The sequence below is a fragment of the Neopelma chrysocephalum genome, unplaced genomic scaffold, assembly GCF_003984885.1.
Source record: "Neopelma chrysocephalum unplaced genomic scaffold, ASM398488v2 Primary Assembly neopelma1_23, whole genome shotgun sequence".
Lineage (NCBI taxonomy): Eukaryota > Metazoa > Chordata > Aves > Passeriformes > Pipridae > Neopelma > Neopelma chrysocephalum.
In genome coordinates, this window is record NW_020897691.1 from 3,889,953 (window position 1) to 3,906,461 (window position 16,509).

Consider the following 16,509-nt stretch of genomic DNA (forward strand, 5'->3'; position numbering starts at 1 on the left):
CAAAATAACGAGTATTACTAAGATGGACTTCAGCAGCTAACTAGTTTTAAAGTGAACCCAAAACAAAAAGCACAGCATCAGAGTCCAGTCAAAGGGCCATGACAAAGGAACAATTGAACTTTGAAAGGGGATTAAACATTTCTTATATTATTGATAAATTGTATATGTCCATACTCCTTGATAGATTTGTGTGTATTACATCAAAGCAAGCAATGTTATAGCTATCCTTGCTTCGTGCATGACAATTAAAACACTCAGCAGTACCTTAGAATTTGATGTGGATTCCAAAAAGCAAAGCCTGTTGCCAAATCCTTCTGCAGCAAGACACAATTTCTGTTGCTCCTTTTGAACAGTTGCAGTGCACTGCAGAACCACCTCATCATCCTACCAAAAAAAACACCAGACAAAAAGAGAACAAGGGTTATACTTCTGAACCAATAAGATTTGTGGAAGCATTTAGAAAATCTTTGCTAAGTGCACAAACAGTTATACCTGAACACAAGTAGAATCAAATCTCAGCATCATTTTTATTCTGAGTTGTGAATGTCAGCAAATTAATTGAAATATTTATAATAATTGCATATATACTTTTGTCTGTCTTTGTAATAAAATTCAGTATATATTACCTACCAATTTTACAGAACTAATTTCTTGTAGTAATATAGCTAAAGGAGATCTTGTCAACAAGCCTCAAAAAAGAGAGTCAGACCCTTATTTAAATCCATTCTTCAAGATAACACAACCATGAGCTGGAGAATCCCTTTGAAGAAATATGGTTCAAGTTAAAGAAAGAAAATTTTGTTGCAATGAATCTATTTCCTAGAAAGATTTTCTGGTTTAGTATTGAAAAAAAATAGCATCACCCTGTGCATTCTGCCCATTCATTTATGGGTTTCTAATAAGAAATTTCACAAGAATGATTATGAGTGGGTCATATTTAACACTGTAAATAAAATGTAACACAACAATAAAACTACTGGTTGAATCATGCAACTGGAAGTAGAAGAGAATGAGACTACAAAAAAGCTTCCATTAAGGCAGAATGTTTTCTAAAAAAAGTTGTTCTTATAGGCGGCTTGCTACATAGGGACATTCAGAAAAGTTCATCAAATTAAATAAATGCCTGGCTTTAAATTTAACTGAGTAATTTGAAGCTACCTATAAACACCCATCCTGAATTAAGCTAGTTTGGTTCAATTTACTCAAATAATTAAACTAGACTAAATTAAAGTGTATTTAATTCTGAAAAGAGTAGGAGCTTACATACGGTTTAATCAGACACTTGAAAAAATTAATTCCTGTTACCCTTTTTTAATTGTCCCCATGTAGCAAAGTTAAGTGTGGGTAAACCAATTTTCCTTGTATAGCAGCAACAGTGCCCATGCTGCAATCCACAGTCAATTGTAGAGGCAAAAAGTAATAACGGTTTCCAGTCAGGCATTAAATTCAGAAAATGTAATACATGCATATGTTATATGTGAAGTTCACAACGTAAAATTGCAGTTAGCATAATAAAATCCCGGAAGGCCAAAATCAAGGATCTAGAAGACCACATATACAGACCTAAGAGCTTTGCTGTGTACTTGTTGTAAAAGTAGCATCATTTATTAAAACCTAGAGCATTTGGGGGAGGGGGAGTTGGTTGTTTGTGTTTATTTTTTAAAGCACTAAATTAGTATTTCCTAATCTTAATTAAACTTGATTCAAATAAAAGTCTCTTTTCAGGTTAAAAATAGTGATGTTAGATTGCAGCTATATAAACACATTCTCCTTCCTCTTTCTCTTCCTATCCCTTCTTCCTGAAGTAACTACACCAGCAGAATGAAAACTCCAGTAACCTGGTCTCCATCATACATTGTGCTACAGTGGTTTCCAAAAATGGTCACTAGAGAAGATTCTAACATTCTACCTCCACAGCCAGAGGCAGACAACATAGTAAGGCTACTTTCTACTGATATGAACCAACAATTTGGTTTTATACTGCCCCATATTCTACCATTCTATGCTAGGATTTTAGAGAACATCTGACAAGTGTTCTACATAGCCCATCTACAAAAATGATTCTATGCTGACAGCAGCAAAAATATAAGTTGGTTTGGGGCAAGTCCCTGACATACTTAATTTTAGTTAATGATCTAATGCATTGTATCCTTCCCTGCAAACCAATTAAGCTGAATTACTAAGCATACATGTATAATGCAGATGCTGCCTATTGGAAGATTAAGAACAGGAATAATGCAACTGCTAAATTTCCTGGCACATAAACTTTCTCAATTCATTTTGCAAACATTTTCTCCTTCTTTTTCTGTACAGTGTACAGAGTACACGGATTATTTTGTTACATACTTAGCTCACAAATAAAGATGTTTTCTTAATAAATGCTTACTAGTTCATGATCAATCACCTTCCCATGCCCTTTTCAAAGTTAATTTCTAGGTTGGCAGGACGTTCATTAAAACAACAAACCACACTTCTATTCTGTTTTGCTACATTTTCTGTTTTGCATGGAGATGGTTAAAATAAATATTGTCTTAATTCAGGCCACAGAGTCACAGTGTTGAGGAACTTACTGTTCTAGTCAAGATGGTGTTGATCAAATTGGCACGTAAGGTTAAGAAAGACGTGATGTCATTGTCAGATCAAGTGAAAGGTTATTACAGAAAAGGTTACACACACACAGTTCTAAGATACTTTGCATTTCTGTGCACACGATTAGACAAGAATCTAATACAGACCCTGCCCTCGATTCAGTCTTCCAATATTTGCTGACTATGCGTTCAGAAGATTCCCACAGATATTCAATTTGATTATGTTGCAGAATTATATTAAGTTACATTATTCCATTATATTTCTTTAGAGTTGACTGGTAAGTGGGTAAGCATCTCAGCAGTGTCTTTATAAACCTATTTTCAAATCAGTAAATGATACCCAGCTCAAGCAACAGGAGAGCTAAAAATGGGTAATTTTCTTATTTTAAGTCACACCACTAAAGAAACCTTCACTGAAGGTCGCTTTGCTCTTGTTTGAAGAACGCTACAATGTACATCATGTTAAATGTCCATTAAAGAAAAATATCCTTCAGATATTCTTAATCCTTGAATTATGGGATGTCTCAAACTGCTTCATTTTCTCCTGTTACTTTCTGAGCATTTTCACATCCATACGTTATGCAGAAGAGATTTTAGATCATCAACTCTCCTAGCACATGACTGAAAATTCAGGGGTAGGGCAACGCAAGGGGGCTGACAAGAATATAAGTGCCTTTTAAACATATCTGTAAATGTTGAGTTATTTAATATCACATTAAACTGAACACAGACAAAAGTTTGACTGTTCAAGAATCCAACTACAAGCACAGATGTTTAATGCTAAAATGTAATCACTTGTAGGAACTTCTCATCCACCTGGAATATGTAAACACTTGGACAAACATGTAGAAGTTCTTTGTGCATTGCTGCATCGACAATACAAAGTGCATAGCCAAAAGAAGAAACTAGTCCTTTACAACACAGTTGTAGGTCTTTGTAATTCATCAAGGTAACACATGGGTTGATAAACAATAGTGTGCCCCAGTGATGTTCAATTAAACAAGCCTGGTACATACTTGATCTCATTTAAATATGAATAAAAAAGCCAGTATCTATATTCTGCCTTAACAAACAACAGAGGTTGATTTAAAGTTCATATTCAAAACAACACAACAGATAAAGATCATACAAAATATAGTACAGTCTTGAAGAAGCTCCAGCACAATTTGGAAGAGAGGGTAGTAGCACAGACCTAAAATCCCTGCAGACTTTTCCACTCACAGATATTTCTGCTACTCTTGTTTTGCTGCATAGTCATCACTTAGATAAATATCTCCCAGTTTCCTCCATGAAAACTGGAAAATTCTACTATTTCCATCCCAATTCATCAACATCATAACAGCCTTCATTAGTAAGTCCAAAGATGCTCCTTTGTCTTCTATTTTTCCAGGGTTTGGTACACAAAAAAAGGTATCAAGAGAGCAAGGGAAAGTAGGTGCCAATAATCACACAAATGCTGTGCACACGGTGGTACCGCAGCATATCATCAAATGTACAGGGACATATAAGTCACCGTAACAACAATGGAGCACAGTCTCACGTGTATCTGTATTCATTGCAAGTAAAAGTGCCTGTAATTTGCAACCTGGAGAAGAGAAGGTAGCATGGAGACTCCATAGCAACCTTCCAGTACCTGAAGGGGGCCTACAGGGAAGCTGGAAAGGGACCCTTCATCTGGAACTGTAGTGACAGGACAAGGAGTAATGGGTACAAATTGAAAGAGGGAAAATTTAGGTTAGATATTAGAAAGAAATTTTTTGCTGTGAGGGTGGTTAGACACTGGAACAGGTCCCAACCCTAGTAGTGTTCAAAGCCAGGTTGGTAACACCTTGAGAAACCTGGCCTAGTGGGAGGTGTCCCAGTCATGGTGTGGGGGTTGGAACTAGATGAGCTTTAAGGTCCATTCCAACCTCTTAACATTCTATGATTCTATGAAATGAACTTGCTGAGGTACTGTGCAGCTAAAGCTACCATAACCAGCCATACACAGTGTTTTAAGATTATGACCAAGTACCATCTTGGAGTAATCCATTAATCTTGATAAATCCTTACATTTCAGCCAGTATAGCAATTCATAGTTTTAAAGATGATAGAGTATCTCCTGGCAAAAAGATATTCTGCTTTGTATCATGTCAGATATCTGCACTGACTCAAACGGCACGAGCTTTTGATAAGCACACTACTGTATTAATTCTGATTCTTTGAGAAGCATTCTGAAAAATTCAGATAGATGTTATCTATGTCACAAAGCCTTACTTATTTTTTAAACATCCGATTTTGAGAAGCAAGGACAGTTAAAAATTACTCCTAAAACAAAAATACTGCCAGTAATAGCCATAAACTGGCAAACTGTATCCACAGAACTGCATTCTAGAAGACCATATTGGTGAGAGAAGTGCATGGGTTTGCTGTCAAGGCACAATATTAAAACACCAAGTTCTCAAATCTCCTTAACAGCACTTACTTTTATTTACAGTGATTATTTGACTTCTCTAAGAAATCCACTCAAATCTCCTAAGACTATATGAAATATATATTACCTAGTCAAAAAAAAAGGATTAATTTCTCGTGTAAAGCTGTGGGCATATTATGTTCCAACATGAATGTTTTGGCCATATTTTTCCAAGTACAGCAATTTCAAGTTACAATTAAACTAAAACATATATGTATATATGTTTTTGTTGTATTGTTCACACATATATACACACATATATTTCCTTGTAGTAGACAGTGTTACTCTGTCCTATTAAACCCTGAAAACTGATACCTCCCATGTAAAGTCAGTTTTGACTAATCCTCAACCTTCTCAATGTTAATTCTGTTAAAGGACTACAACTGGTTGGCTGAATTGCCAGTGGTAGGCATCATCTACAGTGCTATAGCTGTTAGGACCTCTTCAATATGGATATATCTAGGATTTTGAGGGTGAAATATTTCCATTGTGGCATTTTTCTGAAAACCTGATAGTTGGTGGTTTGTTTGATTGTTGGGGGGTTTTAAATATTCATTGTATTTTATTTTATTTGGCTTTTATTCTGCATTTTGTAGTACCTTAAACTTTTAATCGTTACACATACTTCTAAAACTTCTGAATTCATTCATATCTGGTACTGGTTTAGTGGGGAATCAAAGGATAGGAAAGACTGAATAATTTTTTTTTTTTTTTCATTTTCTGAGAATGCAAAATATATTTTCCTACAAATTTCTGCACAAAAAGCTGACGATAAATAAAGTAGCAATGCACTACAAGTAATACATTTACTTAGAAGCACTCTGTGTACTTCAGCCCAAGGTTCTTAACTCCTCATGTCATGACCTTGACATCTGCATTTTCATTCCATTTCAGGACAAAAACAGCCAACTTTTCCAAGTATTTTCATTGATTTTACATTTTATACTTTATATTTTATTTCTTTGCAGAGAATGGAGCAAATAATACATGAGCTATTATGAATTTAAATAATTTGTCATGCTCTTCGTAATCTGACCCATTATATAATTATAATTATCTCCCTTAAAGATGTAATGCTGACTGTGTTTCTACTCCAACATGACAATATACCAATGCTGAAACTGTATACAGAAGAGAGAATGTCACATTTGCAAAATTCAGCATTCAAAGGTTAAACTTGGTAAATTATGCTTGTATATTCAAACTCACGTCTACTGCTGTTTTATATGACAAATACTGCAGTTAGTGGAATGTTCTCTCAAATTCCATATGCTATAAATCAGGATCACAGCACAGACTTTAATTTAATATCTCAATCTTTAATAGGTTCCTCAAACTCCGCATATGCACAGTTCTGCTTCACTGCATCCCATTTACTGTTCAACTGTGCAACTGAACTCTGCAATGGGAATAGGTGCTACACATACTTTAATCTACTTTATAGTTTTACAAATAGAAATTCAGCCAGTAGGAACTCCTTTCTGCCTAAGGAAACTGTAGAGTATTTCTTGACTTACAAACTTCACTTCAACTTCCATTTGCCTTGTTGTGATAAGCACTAGAGTACATTGTAAAATTAAAGTCTTTAAGTCCAGTGAGTTATCAGGTACAAGACTCGCATAATTATGGGCAACCACATGCTGACAGGATAATAGAGCCTACAAATCAATCCCCCAAGATTACCCTAGCGATCTGACCAGCCAAAAAAAATAATCAAATGTGACTTTTTTTTTATGCTAGGCATCTGAATAAAACACACCAAGTGGCACTTTAAATCTTGATACAAGCTCTACTACTAGTTACCCCAGAACTCTTTCTTTCCATGCTTTGGAAGAAGGGCTACAACAGAGAAATCAAGTAATAAATTAAGATCGTGGTTTTCCTTCTCCAAATCCCTGCTAACAACAAACAGAAGCCTTGACGCACAAGATTTATGAAAAATCATGTACATCACTTGCAAGAACTATGATCTACAGTGATTAAATACACTTGCAAGAACTATGATCTACAGTGATTAAATAGCTTTTCAACAATTTTATGGAAGACAGCAATAGAACAAACACTCAGAGCACAGCATTACTTAACTACTAATTCTATTTTTGTCTGATCGACAAAAGTTTAGTCTTCAACAAACTATCAAACTCTATTTTGTAATATCACCCTGTTAGGGCAGTGGCTTCTGACATCTGAACGCAGAGGAAGACTGTGACAGAGGTAAGAAAAGGACACAAACTTCTGATTACTGCATCTGAGCTTGAACCACACCACCACTACCTTCTTAGTAGTAGCAGATGATCATTGCAATAGTTAATAGTAAAATAATAATAGTAATGTACTTGGTCAGTGGGAATTAGTGCTCAGACTCTCTTAAGGGTGATCAATCTATAAGGAACTGCAAACATCCTTAGAACACATCCATTAGGTAGGGTCACAGGGTAAAAAGCAATGAAAAGATAACCATGTTGTAGAAAAGGATTTGCTGGTTACATTGAAACAAACGTTCATCAGGTGTCAACAGCACCAGGGAGATGCACGGAAGCCAAAAAGCTGTGTGAATCAGGAAAGTGTACAGGACCACAAGAGCAGTGATCCTTTGACTTTACAGTCAACACTGGCAAGGTTTCAGCTGAAGCAAAATGGCCATTTTGAATCTTTGTTTCAAACAGGGAAAGGCTTAAGAGCAATGAGACTGATGATACCTACAGAAAAACAGGAAAGATCCAGTAAAACTGCTGGGATGCAGTCTGCTTAGATTGTAGGGAAACTTGGCAACAATAATATTTTTGTCAGTAAAACATGGAACAGAGAACAGGTAATACCACTCCTCATTGCATTAAGAAAAGTATTAGACAGCTCGGGAAAAGTTTTCTGAAGATAGCAAAGCATTGCCACAGACCAGTTTAGGAGCTTCATTTTTATAAGAGTCCAAAAATTGCTCATGAAAACCTCTGTCAGGGGATTTATGTACAACTGAACTTCTCTTAAGATGAAAAGAAGAGAGTTGACTTCTCTGGTCTGAACACATTAAACTGTACATTTCAGTTTTATCCTGTAGGAGGAGTAATTTCATAAGAATTCAACCTTATTCCAATGGAATTATCCTTTGAGAAAGAAAACGCCATGCAGAACAGATGGAATTCCAAAGGACCAGACTAGCTGCTAGTTCTCAATACAGTACTATAAAATAGGTTGCTAGTACAATAACCATGTTACCTCCTCCTCCTTCCCCAAAAAGCTCTAACTTAGTCATCAAAATAATTTGCACGATTGCACCAATGTCATGGCAATCTGCAGTACTACAGACATGCGGCAGCAAAAAAACCCCAAACCAAACCAAACAAAAAAAACCAAACCAAAACAAAAAAAAACTGAAAAAAAACCATCTTGAGTCACGTAGATTCATATTCTGCACTTGTCACAGAAAGTCTTCACTAAAGAACAATCATACAAAGAGTCTGTCAGAAAAAAATCACTAAGTACAAGGGAAACAAAACTTGTTACATACCACTTGAATAGTGTGATGCTATATGGCACAGCAGAGTTTATCTAGGACTTGCACTGCAACACTGTAGAGTGTCTCAGACACAGTGCACATCCCAGTCTATGCACTTCACAGCCACCCGAAGAAAATGAAGCACGTGATCAGAAGACAATTAACAAACTGAATGCGTGGCTCCAGCACACTCAGGTAACAACTGCACCTCCTGTCCTCTGAGAAGTGCTCCATAGAGAAACAAAGGTACTACTGCATTTGGTCTGGCTGGGCACTGCAGTGATATTGTAGGTGTCTGCAGCCTTCAACTGCACATACTAACCACCTCCTCAAATAAACTATTTACTAGTGATATCAACATGCACACAACAGTGAAAACAGATGTACTATCTACGTGTAGTCTAAAAGCTTCCCCTTCTGCCTCATTATTTCACCAAGTTATCATGAAACGGTATCAAATTTGCTTTCAGCATTCAGTGGCCTTGTGCATGTGCTAGTATGCTCTTGAGTTTTACTAAAAATGTGTCTGCAAATGAACATATATTCCAATTGAGATGGTTAATTTTATTTCTCATCAATTAGGTTTTGTGGTCCTACAATCCTAAAAAAATGCCAAGTTCAGCTGTTCGTGTCTAATAATAAATTCATTTATCTGTTACCATAGTTAGTACTAGCTAACTCTGCATCTGACACAGTTGATAGAGGAGTACTGGAAAACATCTGCAATAAAGTATGAATATCAAATTAAGCACAAAACAGCTGGTGAGCTGATTTCAGCTTCTTAACAGCCTCTATTTCAAATTTATCTCTGATGTAATTTCACCTATTTTAGGAGTTTGATAATAATCTATTGCATTACACTCTCACTCACTAGTTTCGGGCTATGCCTCCTGCAATCAAAGGTGTGATTACAGCACGGGAGATCTCTGTGCTATATTTGATTTTGCTGGTGTGAATAACAGTAGCAGTAAAGACAGAGGTGAGAGCGTGCTAGAAAAGGTGTCCACAAGATTCTGCAGGCAAACATAAGATTATATGTATTGTCTGAGTCAGGAAGGTAGCAAGCTGACTCTAAAAGCTGTCAAGGATTTTATAACCCCACAGCATTCACAGCTAATAAACTCAGACTCTCGCCAGTATCTGAAAATGCTTTATCTGAAAAAAATCACTGAAAGGTTTTAGTTTTACAACACTTTTCAGAGAAAGAGTTCATTAATCTCAACTGGGAAACAGAGGTGCATGTTAAAACAAATAATTTGTTCAAGGTCACAAAATACTGAGACTCAAACTGAACAAACACATTCTTTTCCATGTATTCCCTCGACCCTACTAACAGGTTCCAGAGCAAGAAGCCTCTAACAACACGCCTCCTCTCATGGACAAGGTCCTCTCACTCCAACTAACGCTAAGAAATCCCCCCCTCTACATCATCCCTTTCATGCAAGAATACATGAGAAAAAGTTCACCAGCTCTCAGTCTTGGATCTTGTGAGAAGTCTCAGGCAGCTAAGTCAGTAATATGACCATCTGCTTGAGTTTGCGCATTCAATCCCAGATAATTGTCTCTTCCCTTCATCTTTTTTCAGCAGTGTTTCTTGAATTATTCCAATTCAGTGCTCTGGTGAACTGATATTTTGCAGTTGCCCAGTCGATCATGGAACCTTTCCTCTCCAATCCCCAAAGACTCACCTATAACTGTGTTTATTTTTGGAGCAAGGTTAAAGATACATTCCAATTTTCATCTGTTTCAGTCATATAATCCCCTCTCAATATTTCTCCCTGCTTTCATTCTGAACCTGCTGCAATTCATGAGATTAACCCTTTCACTTCACACATTTCCCATAAGATGCCTTCTTGTTTCAATTAGAAGTCTACCGCCTTTCTTAATTCTTCTTAGACTTAATTCCATTTTGAAAAATTGTCAGACTGTTGTTCACGACTTCTCCTCTGAGCACCTTTGATCTATGATCTATTCTTTTATGCAGACCATTAATAAAATCATTAAGACAGATTGTGGTACCTTCCCATGAACAACTCCCAAAGGGCTATTACCAACATTTAATCTCTACCCAGCTTAAAGTGCCACAAAAGGGGCATCATACAGCTGGAGCTGAATCATATTACGAAACCCCAAGCAATCATAACACTGAAAACTCAGTTGCTAGGCATCTTTACTACATAAGCAAGCATTAAGGAGCTTTTAAGTTTCTCACAGATGTTGGTTGTGCCCCCAAAAAAGGGACCAATATCCAAGCTACCCCATTGTCTCCAAAGAGAGCTGCTGTTCAACATTTATCTTTTCTTAACATGCCCCAACGTACCTATTTCTCAAAACATCAATGTACAAAAAATACAAAATAAAGACTGCAGCAGTCTTAAAACACTACACTGCAAACTTTATATCTAAACAACTACAATGCCTAGATATCAGGAAATACCTACATTTTCTAGGGACACTGCAGCTGAGAGGAAGAACACTAAATTGAGAGAAGTGGCAGATGGATTTAATTCCCAGATCTCTCATTTGTCAAGTTATTCCCCTGTGCTTAAGCCCTTTTCCCACACCTTACTGGCTGTATTTGTTTAGACTCTAAAGGAAGATTCAGGGACCCCTGGTGGCCTAGTGGTTAGCATGCGGGACTCTCACTGCTGCAACCCAGGTTCGAATCCCAGTCCCCCGGGCAGATGGAGCTCGTTAGCCCTGTAAGGCCATCCATCTATGAGAAGGTCACTCTAAACAAACCTACGTCCTGAGGACCTCACTGCCATTGTCCAAGCTTGCTTGGCCCCGGCAGATGAACCTTAGGATTAAAGGGTGGGCTCAGTTCAGCGCATGCTGTGTCTCACCTAAAAAATCCATTGCGTAGGCTGGAAAGGTAAAAGACCTTTCCCAAAATCTTCGTTTGCGAAGACTGGCCATTATATATATTTATTTTTTTATAAAGAAATATTCAACAGAAAAAGCTAGGAAAAAATATAAAATACAATAAGGCAGTTGGAAGTCTGTTTGGTGGCTTTACCTGCAGGGCCCTGAGAACAGGCAACAATGAATAGGTCGGGCACTTGGTTCAACAGGCTGCCTGTGGCCTGCAGCTGAGATATTTTTCCCCTGCTTAGCAGAATTATCATCAGGTTCAAACAATAATCATATTTTTTAAAAATCATAATATTGGAAACTTACTACTCTTCAAAAATAAAGAAGATAAAAAGAAGCAGCAGGATAAATGGGGACTGATATATAGAAAGAGAAATTATCAGGGATTTTGATTACTCCCAGTGATTCAAGTCAGAGCTACACATAGTAGGAGGATACCAGGTACAGACCACCACTGAAACAGTTTTTATGGGTTCAATTTTTAATTTCTTATCCACCTATTTCTGAAAAAAAATCCATGGCATTTGCCTCTGGATTTCCAGACATCTCTTGGAAAATTCATCCTCTCCGGTGTACTCTCTGTTATTCCTTCATTTTCTAACCCACCACTCCCATGAAGATCTGTTCTTTCAATCCCACATGACTCTTCACACTCTCTTTTCCTCTTCCCCTTACAGTCTTTGTTACACTGACTGCATCTCCTACTTTCAGCCTTGCATTACCTGTCCTATGTTCCCGTGTTTGCATTCCATCTTCCAGCCCTGACACCATCACACTATTCCTCAGACATGTCCAGTACCTCTCCACCCTCCTTTCTCACCTACTCCTGCTCTCAGGTCTCCTCACTGGCCACCAAAATAACCCTCGAAAAGGCCTCAGCATGAGCCTCACTAGACATCTTAGTTACCTTCCTCCATTCTCTCTGTTTAGTGAGCACAAGTACTTCCTTAAGGGATGCCAACAGCTCCACATTCATGAGAGCCTTTCTGCTAGAGAGTGCTACAGAAGCAGTGATGTCCTGAGAGCAAACAAGGCAATTCAAGTCACAGAATATAGCAGAGCCACAGCCCACCTGAGGGCAGGAGTTCCCACCCTTTACTGACCTGCTTCTGCACCCACCTTGTGCCAACTGGGATTGAGACAAGCATCTCATGACAGGTAAAGGGAGCCATACTTCAAGAAACTGAGCACTCTGAACAGCTGCAGTGGAGCAATTGGACTAACAAGTAACAATCTTTACAGAGAAAAAAATTTAGACATCCTTCTTCAGTTTTAAAAGACTCTCTGATACCTCATCTACCTCAGTTCTAATTGTGCACTTACTTGGCCACATTGAGCAGCAGGAAGAACTCTTTGTGGCCCTTTTCACATATGCAGGGATGTAAATACAAGAAAGACAAAATGCCAAACAGAGGTAGCCTGATCTTGATCTCATTTACAAATAAACCACTATGTTACAATTTATATGCACATTGTGTGACAAAAATAAAATAATTTCAAATAATTTCTATTGTTGAGGGAGGATGTTATACCCTTACTACCAGCTGCCAGTCAAGGCAACAGCACTGGGATACCCAAGGATGTTAAGCCTCAGGTAATCCAGAGAGGGTTGAGAGGGTCATATATTTATCGTCAGGCATTTTGAGTCCTAGAACTCAACTTTACAAGAAAAGTTTTATGAGGAAAACATTCCTCAAGTCAGGAACCAGAGATTGTACAGACAATTCTTATCAACTTTACCCCAATTTAGAATCACAGTACGCAGGAGTCCTATTTTTAGGGAACCATGAGAAAGATGGTCTAGACAACAGTAATTGTGCATTTTATTTAACTTGCCAGTTCTACTTTTACCTCGCTTTTATGATAAAAGAGAACTTGAAAAAAATATATGGTTTTATTTTTTAAATTATGTTTCAAACCATTGTTATGTAATCCATGAAATTGCCCCGCTATGTCCTAGGAAAAGTATAATTCCATTAACTAACAAATCTTCATTTTATTTGAAACATCGTGGCATACCTTGCTTACCTGGCAACAGCTGCCCCCAGCAGCAGTCCCTAAACTACTGAAGTCTTGTTTATTTTGTATACTTTAAAAAACCCCACATGTATAGGGGGTGTAAAATGACAGAGGTCTTTCCTAATTGTAGTAGGAAAGATGCTACATGGTAGCAACTAGATATAGTAGGCAAGATGGTAAGACAATCCTGTAGATGTAAAATAAAATGAAAAAAAATCTCTTTGGAAAGAAAGATATATAGATAAGCACAGGTAACTTGAACCACAAACTTTGCTTACACAAATACAGCTTATTCTCTACTTCAATACTGATGTGATTTTAGGTTCATCCTACAGGCTATAGTATTTATTTACTTTTAAACTAGAAAGATGATGGAAATTAAAAGAGAGCAAAGCCTACAGAATGAAATGATACAGGCCTCTTTGTGCCTTACCACTTGAAAACACTACAGCACACAGGAGTTAAACTAGTTTCAAGCAGAAGGTCACTAACACAGCATAGACAACCATAATGGACAACCACTGGCATTAGTGCTCCAGAAAGGAAATGCTGCAATGGTTGTGTAAGGAACTACAAGTTAATTGATAGGATATTTCTCTGCTATGGATAACATAAATCCACAAACTATGAAAGAAAAATTTGACATCACCTAATAACAAGGATTTTTTTTTCCTTCCAAGCTAAACATTTAAACTAAAAATATTTATGTCCAGGGCACCACTACAGAAGTCAAAAGCAGTTTAGCCATTGTCATCAGAGGGAATGTCTGGTAGTAAAACCACTAGTAGAGAGTCCAGCACAGCAGACGCCTAACATTCACACAGTTGAGCATATACTGGAGTACCAGATTACCTGCCAAGAATAAACTCATTGAAACAAAAAGGGATCTACGACAGTTGAACACACGCTGTGCTGTTGTCCGTTCTACATCAACCTCCCCAGCTCTGAAAGGGTAAATCCTTCTGTACCTGCCCCCACGGAAATCATCATAGATTCCTGGTTGGTCACTTCACCATTTCCATATAAATAAATTGAATTACAAGTTTGTATAGCTTTTCACATTGTTTATTGCAGTTGATGAATCAAACCTGCGGTATTTGCATTTGAATTGTTCCAAAATGAGTAATTTTTTAGCTGAAATGCTCAGGCTTGGTCTTCACTTAAAGACAAACTAGTAATGATATTTTTAAGATGATTTTTTAGGACCTGAAAGCCTGAAATATTTCACACACACTTAACTAGGAAATTAAAGTTTACACAGATGCAGTGATAAGAACACTGAGGCAGAATCACAAACTGCAACAATAAAAAGGGAACAGATGTTCCAGTTCTGATTTTTGGCTTTCTCAAGAAATACTTACATTAATAATATATCACTGTAAGACTAATTATATTTACTCCATGACATGCTGAGAGCTTTCTGGAAGGTGTTGCTTTTGGCAGAAACACATTGCACTATATCATATTGCTAACAGTAGGCAGAATCTAGCAAAATCAGACTTAAATCATGACTGAAATACACAATACCAAATTGAAAGTAATCAAGGAGTGCCTTTACAAGATACATTCTATTAAAAAAGAAAAAAAAAACCAAACCTACAACTATTACAATTTTAGGTTTATTTTAGCAGCTTGAAAAATATCTTCTGGTGACTGCATCTGTTCCATTTACCCAGGCAGGTCTACACATCTGTACAATTCCACTTATTAGCTTTGAAAAAAAAAGGGAGCAAAGTCAACAATAAAAGCAAAATCTGAAGAGCTTCTGGGGACTCATGGCCTGTACGCAGCCACACCATATTAGTTTGCTTTTCAGTGGTAGACTTTGTTTAGCCAAATGTAATGCAAGGACATCTGAAGTAAAAGACAACATACATTGGAGGGATCAAATCTGCACCAGAAATTGTTGGAGTTTTGTGCAAGTACAATTGTTTGTTATTTATGGCTAAAAGCTATTTCAGTTGAAACAAAATAGAACCATGCACAAACCACACAGCTTTTTTAATTACTACACAGGAGATGGAGTTTTTATTTGACTTGGTTGGGTTTTGACATGTTCCAGTTAAGCTGGCATTGGTGGGAACATTGAATTCCCTTTAATATTTGCAATTAGATGTGCTATCCAGACTTTTGTTTTAGGAATGCAGCTTCTAATAACATTTACACAAATACAGAAGGCTTCCAAAAATCCTGAAGTGTACATCTATGTGGCTTCACCATAAGCAAAATACTTTGTCTAAAAAAAAAAAAAAAGACATTTTCAGGTTTCATAATGCTTTCCCCAAAAACATATGATTATCTCCTAAAACCAAAACCAACCTTTTTCAACTTCCTCTCTCATGTTCCTTCCCCTTTTATTTCCAAGCCATGAAACAACAATCCAGAGTTTTTAAGACAGAGGAAAATACCAGACCAGCAACATTTCCCAGAAATAGAGCTAAGTATCTGCATCTAATTAAAGGTGCATTTAATTGTAGCATGCTGATCTAAAAGAAAACAGATCTTACAAACCTACTCAGAAGCACGAATGCAACAGGAATAAAAGTTCATATAAAGTATATACTAAGATATAACACAGTAAACTAATGCTGAACACCCTTGCCTGAAACAGATTGACACTGTACAGCACCTGCTGCAAAGCCGAATTACTCTAAACATATAAGCCTTCTTTTTTTCCTCTATTTGATTGATACACTTCTCTAAGTGTCAAGAAACTGTCCATAAGCATCAATTCAATTATCATTTACAAACAGGTAACCTGAACTGATCTCACTGCATTAGACATGTTCCTCTCTCCAAAACAAGATATCTGCTTATGCATATAGTCCATGCAAGAAAACACAAAAATCTTGATGTTTCCATCAGATTCACAGCAGGCAATGCCATGACTTTCTTTGTGTCAGGCTTGGATCTCTCACTTGCTCCTTAAATGTTCCAACTGACATCACTCCTGACTTTTCTCAGGATCATCTCTCTGCCACTGCATTTCTTTCTGCACCACTTTCTCCAAGCTTGTATTCCTTTGTATTTGAATTACCAAACCACTCAATTCTATGGCCTCAACCAATACATTCTCCTTCAAC

At 37.1% G+C, this 16,509-nt stretch overlaps 1 protein-coding gene across 10 annotated transcripts in view; it reads right to left on the bottom strand.

Moving 5' to 3' along the window:
• The window catches only part of RYR2 (ryanodine receptor 2), a 394,099-nt gene that overhangs the window by 294,056 nt on the left and 83,534 nt on the right, over window positions 1-16,509 (bottom strand). For all 10 annotated transcript variants that reach the window (XR_003534458.1, XM_027684666.1, XM_027684677.1 and 7 more), the window contains exon 2: window positions 265-384. Coding sequence is in view for 9 of the 10 variants with exons in the window: in XM_027684666.1 (XP_027540467.1) it covers window positions 265-384 (120 nt within the window). In the remaining variant the exon portion in view is untranslated. The remainder of the gene's footprint in view (window positions 1-264; window positions 385-16,509) is intronic.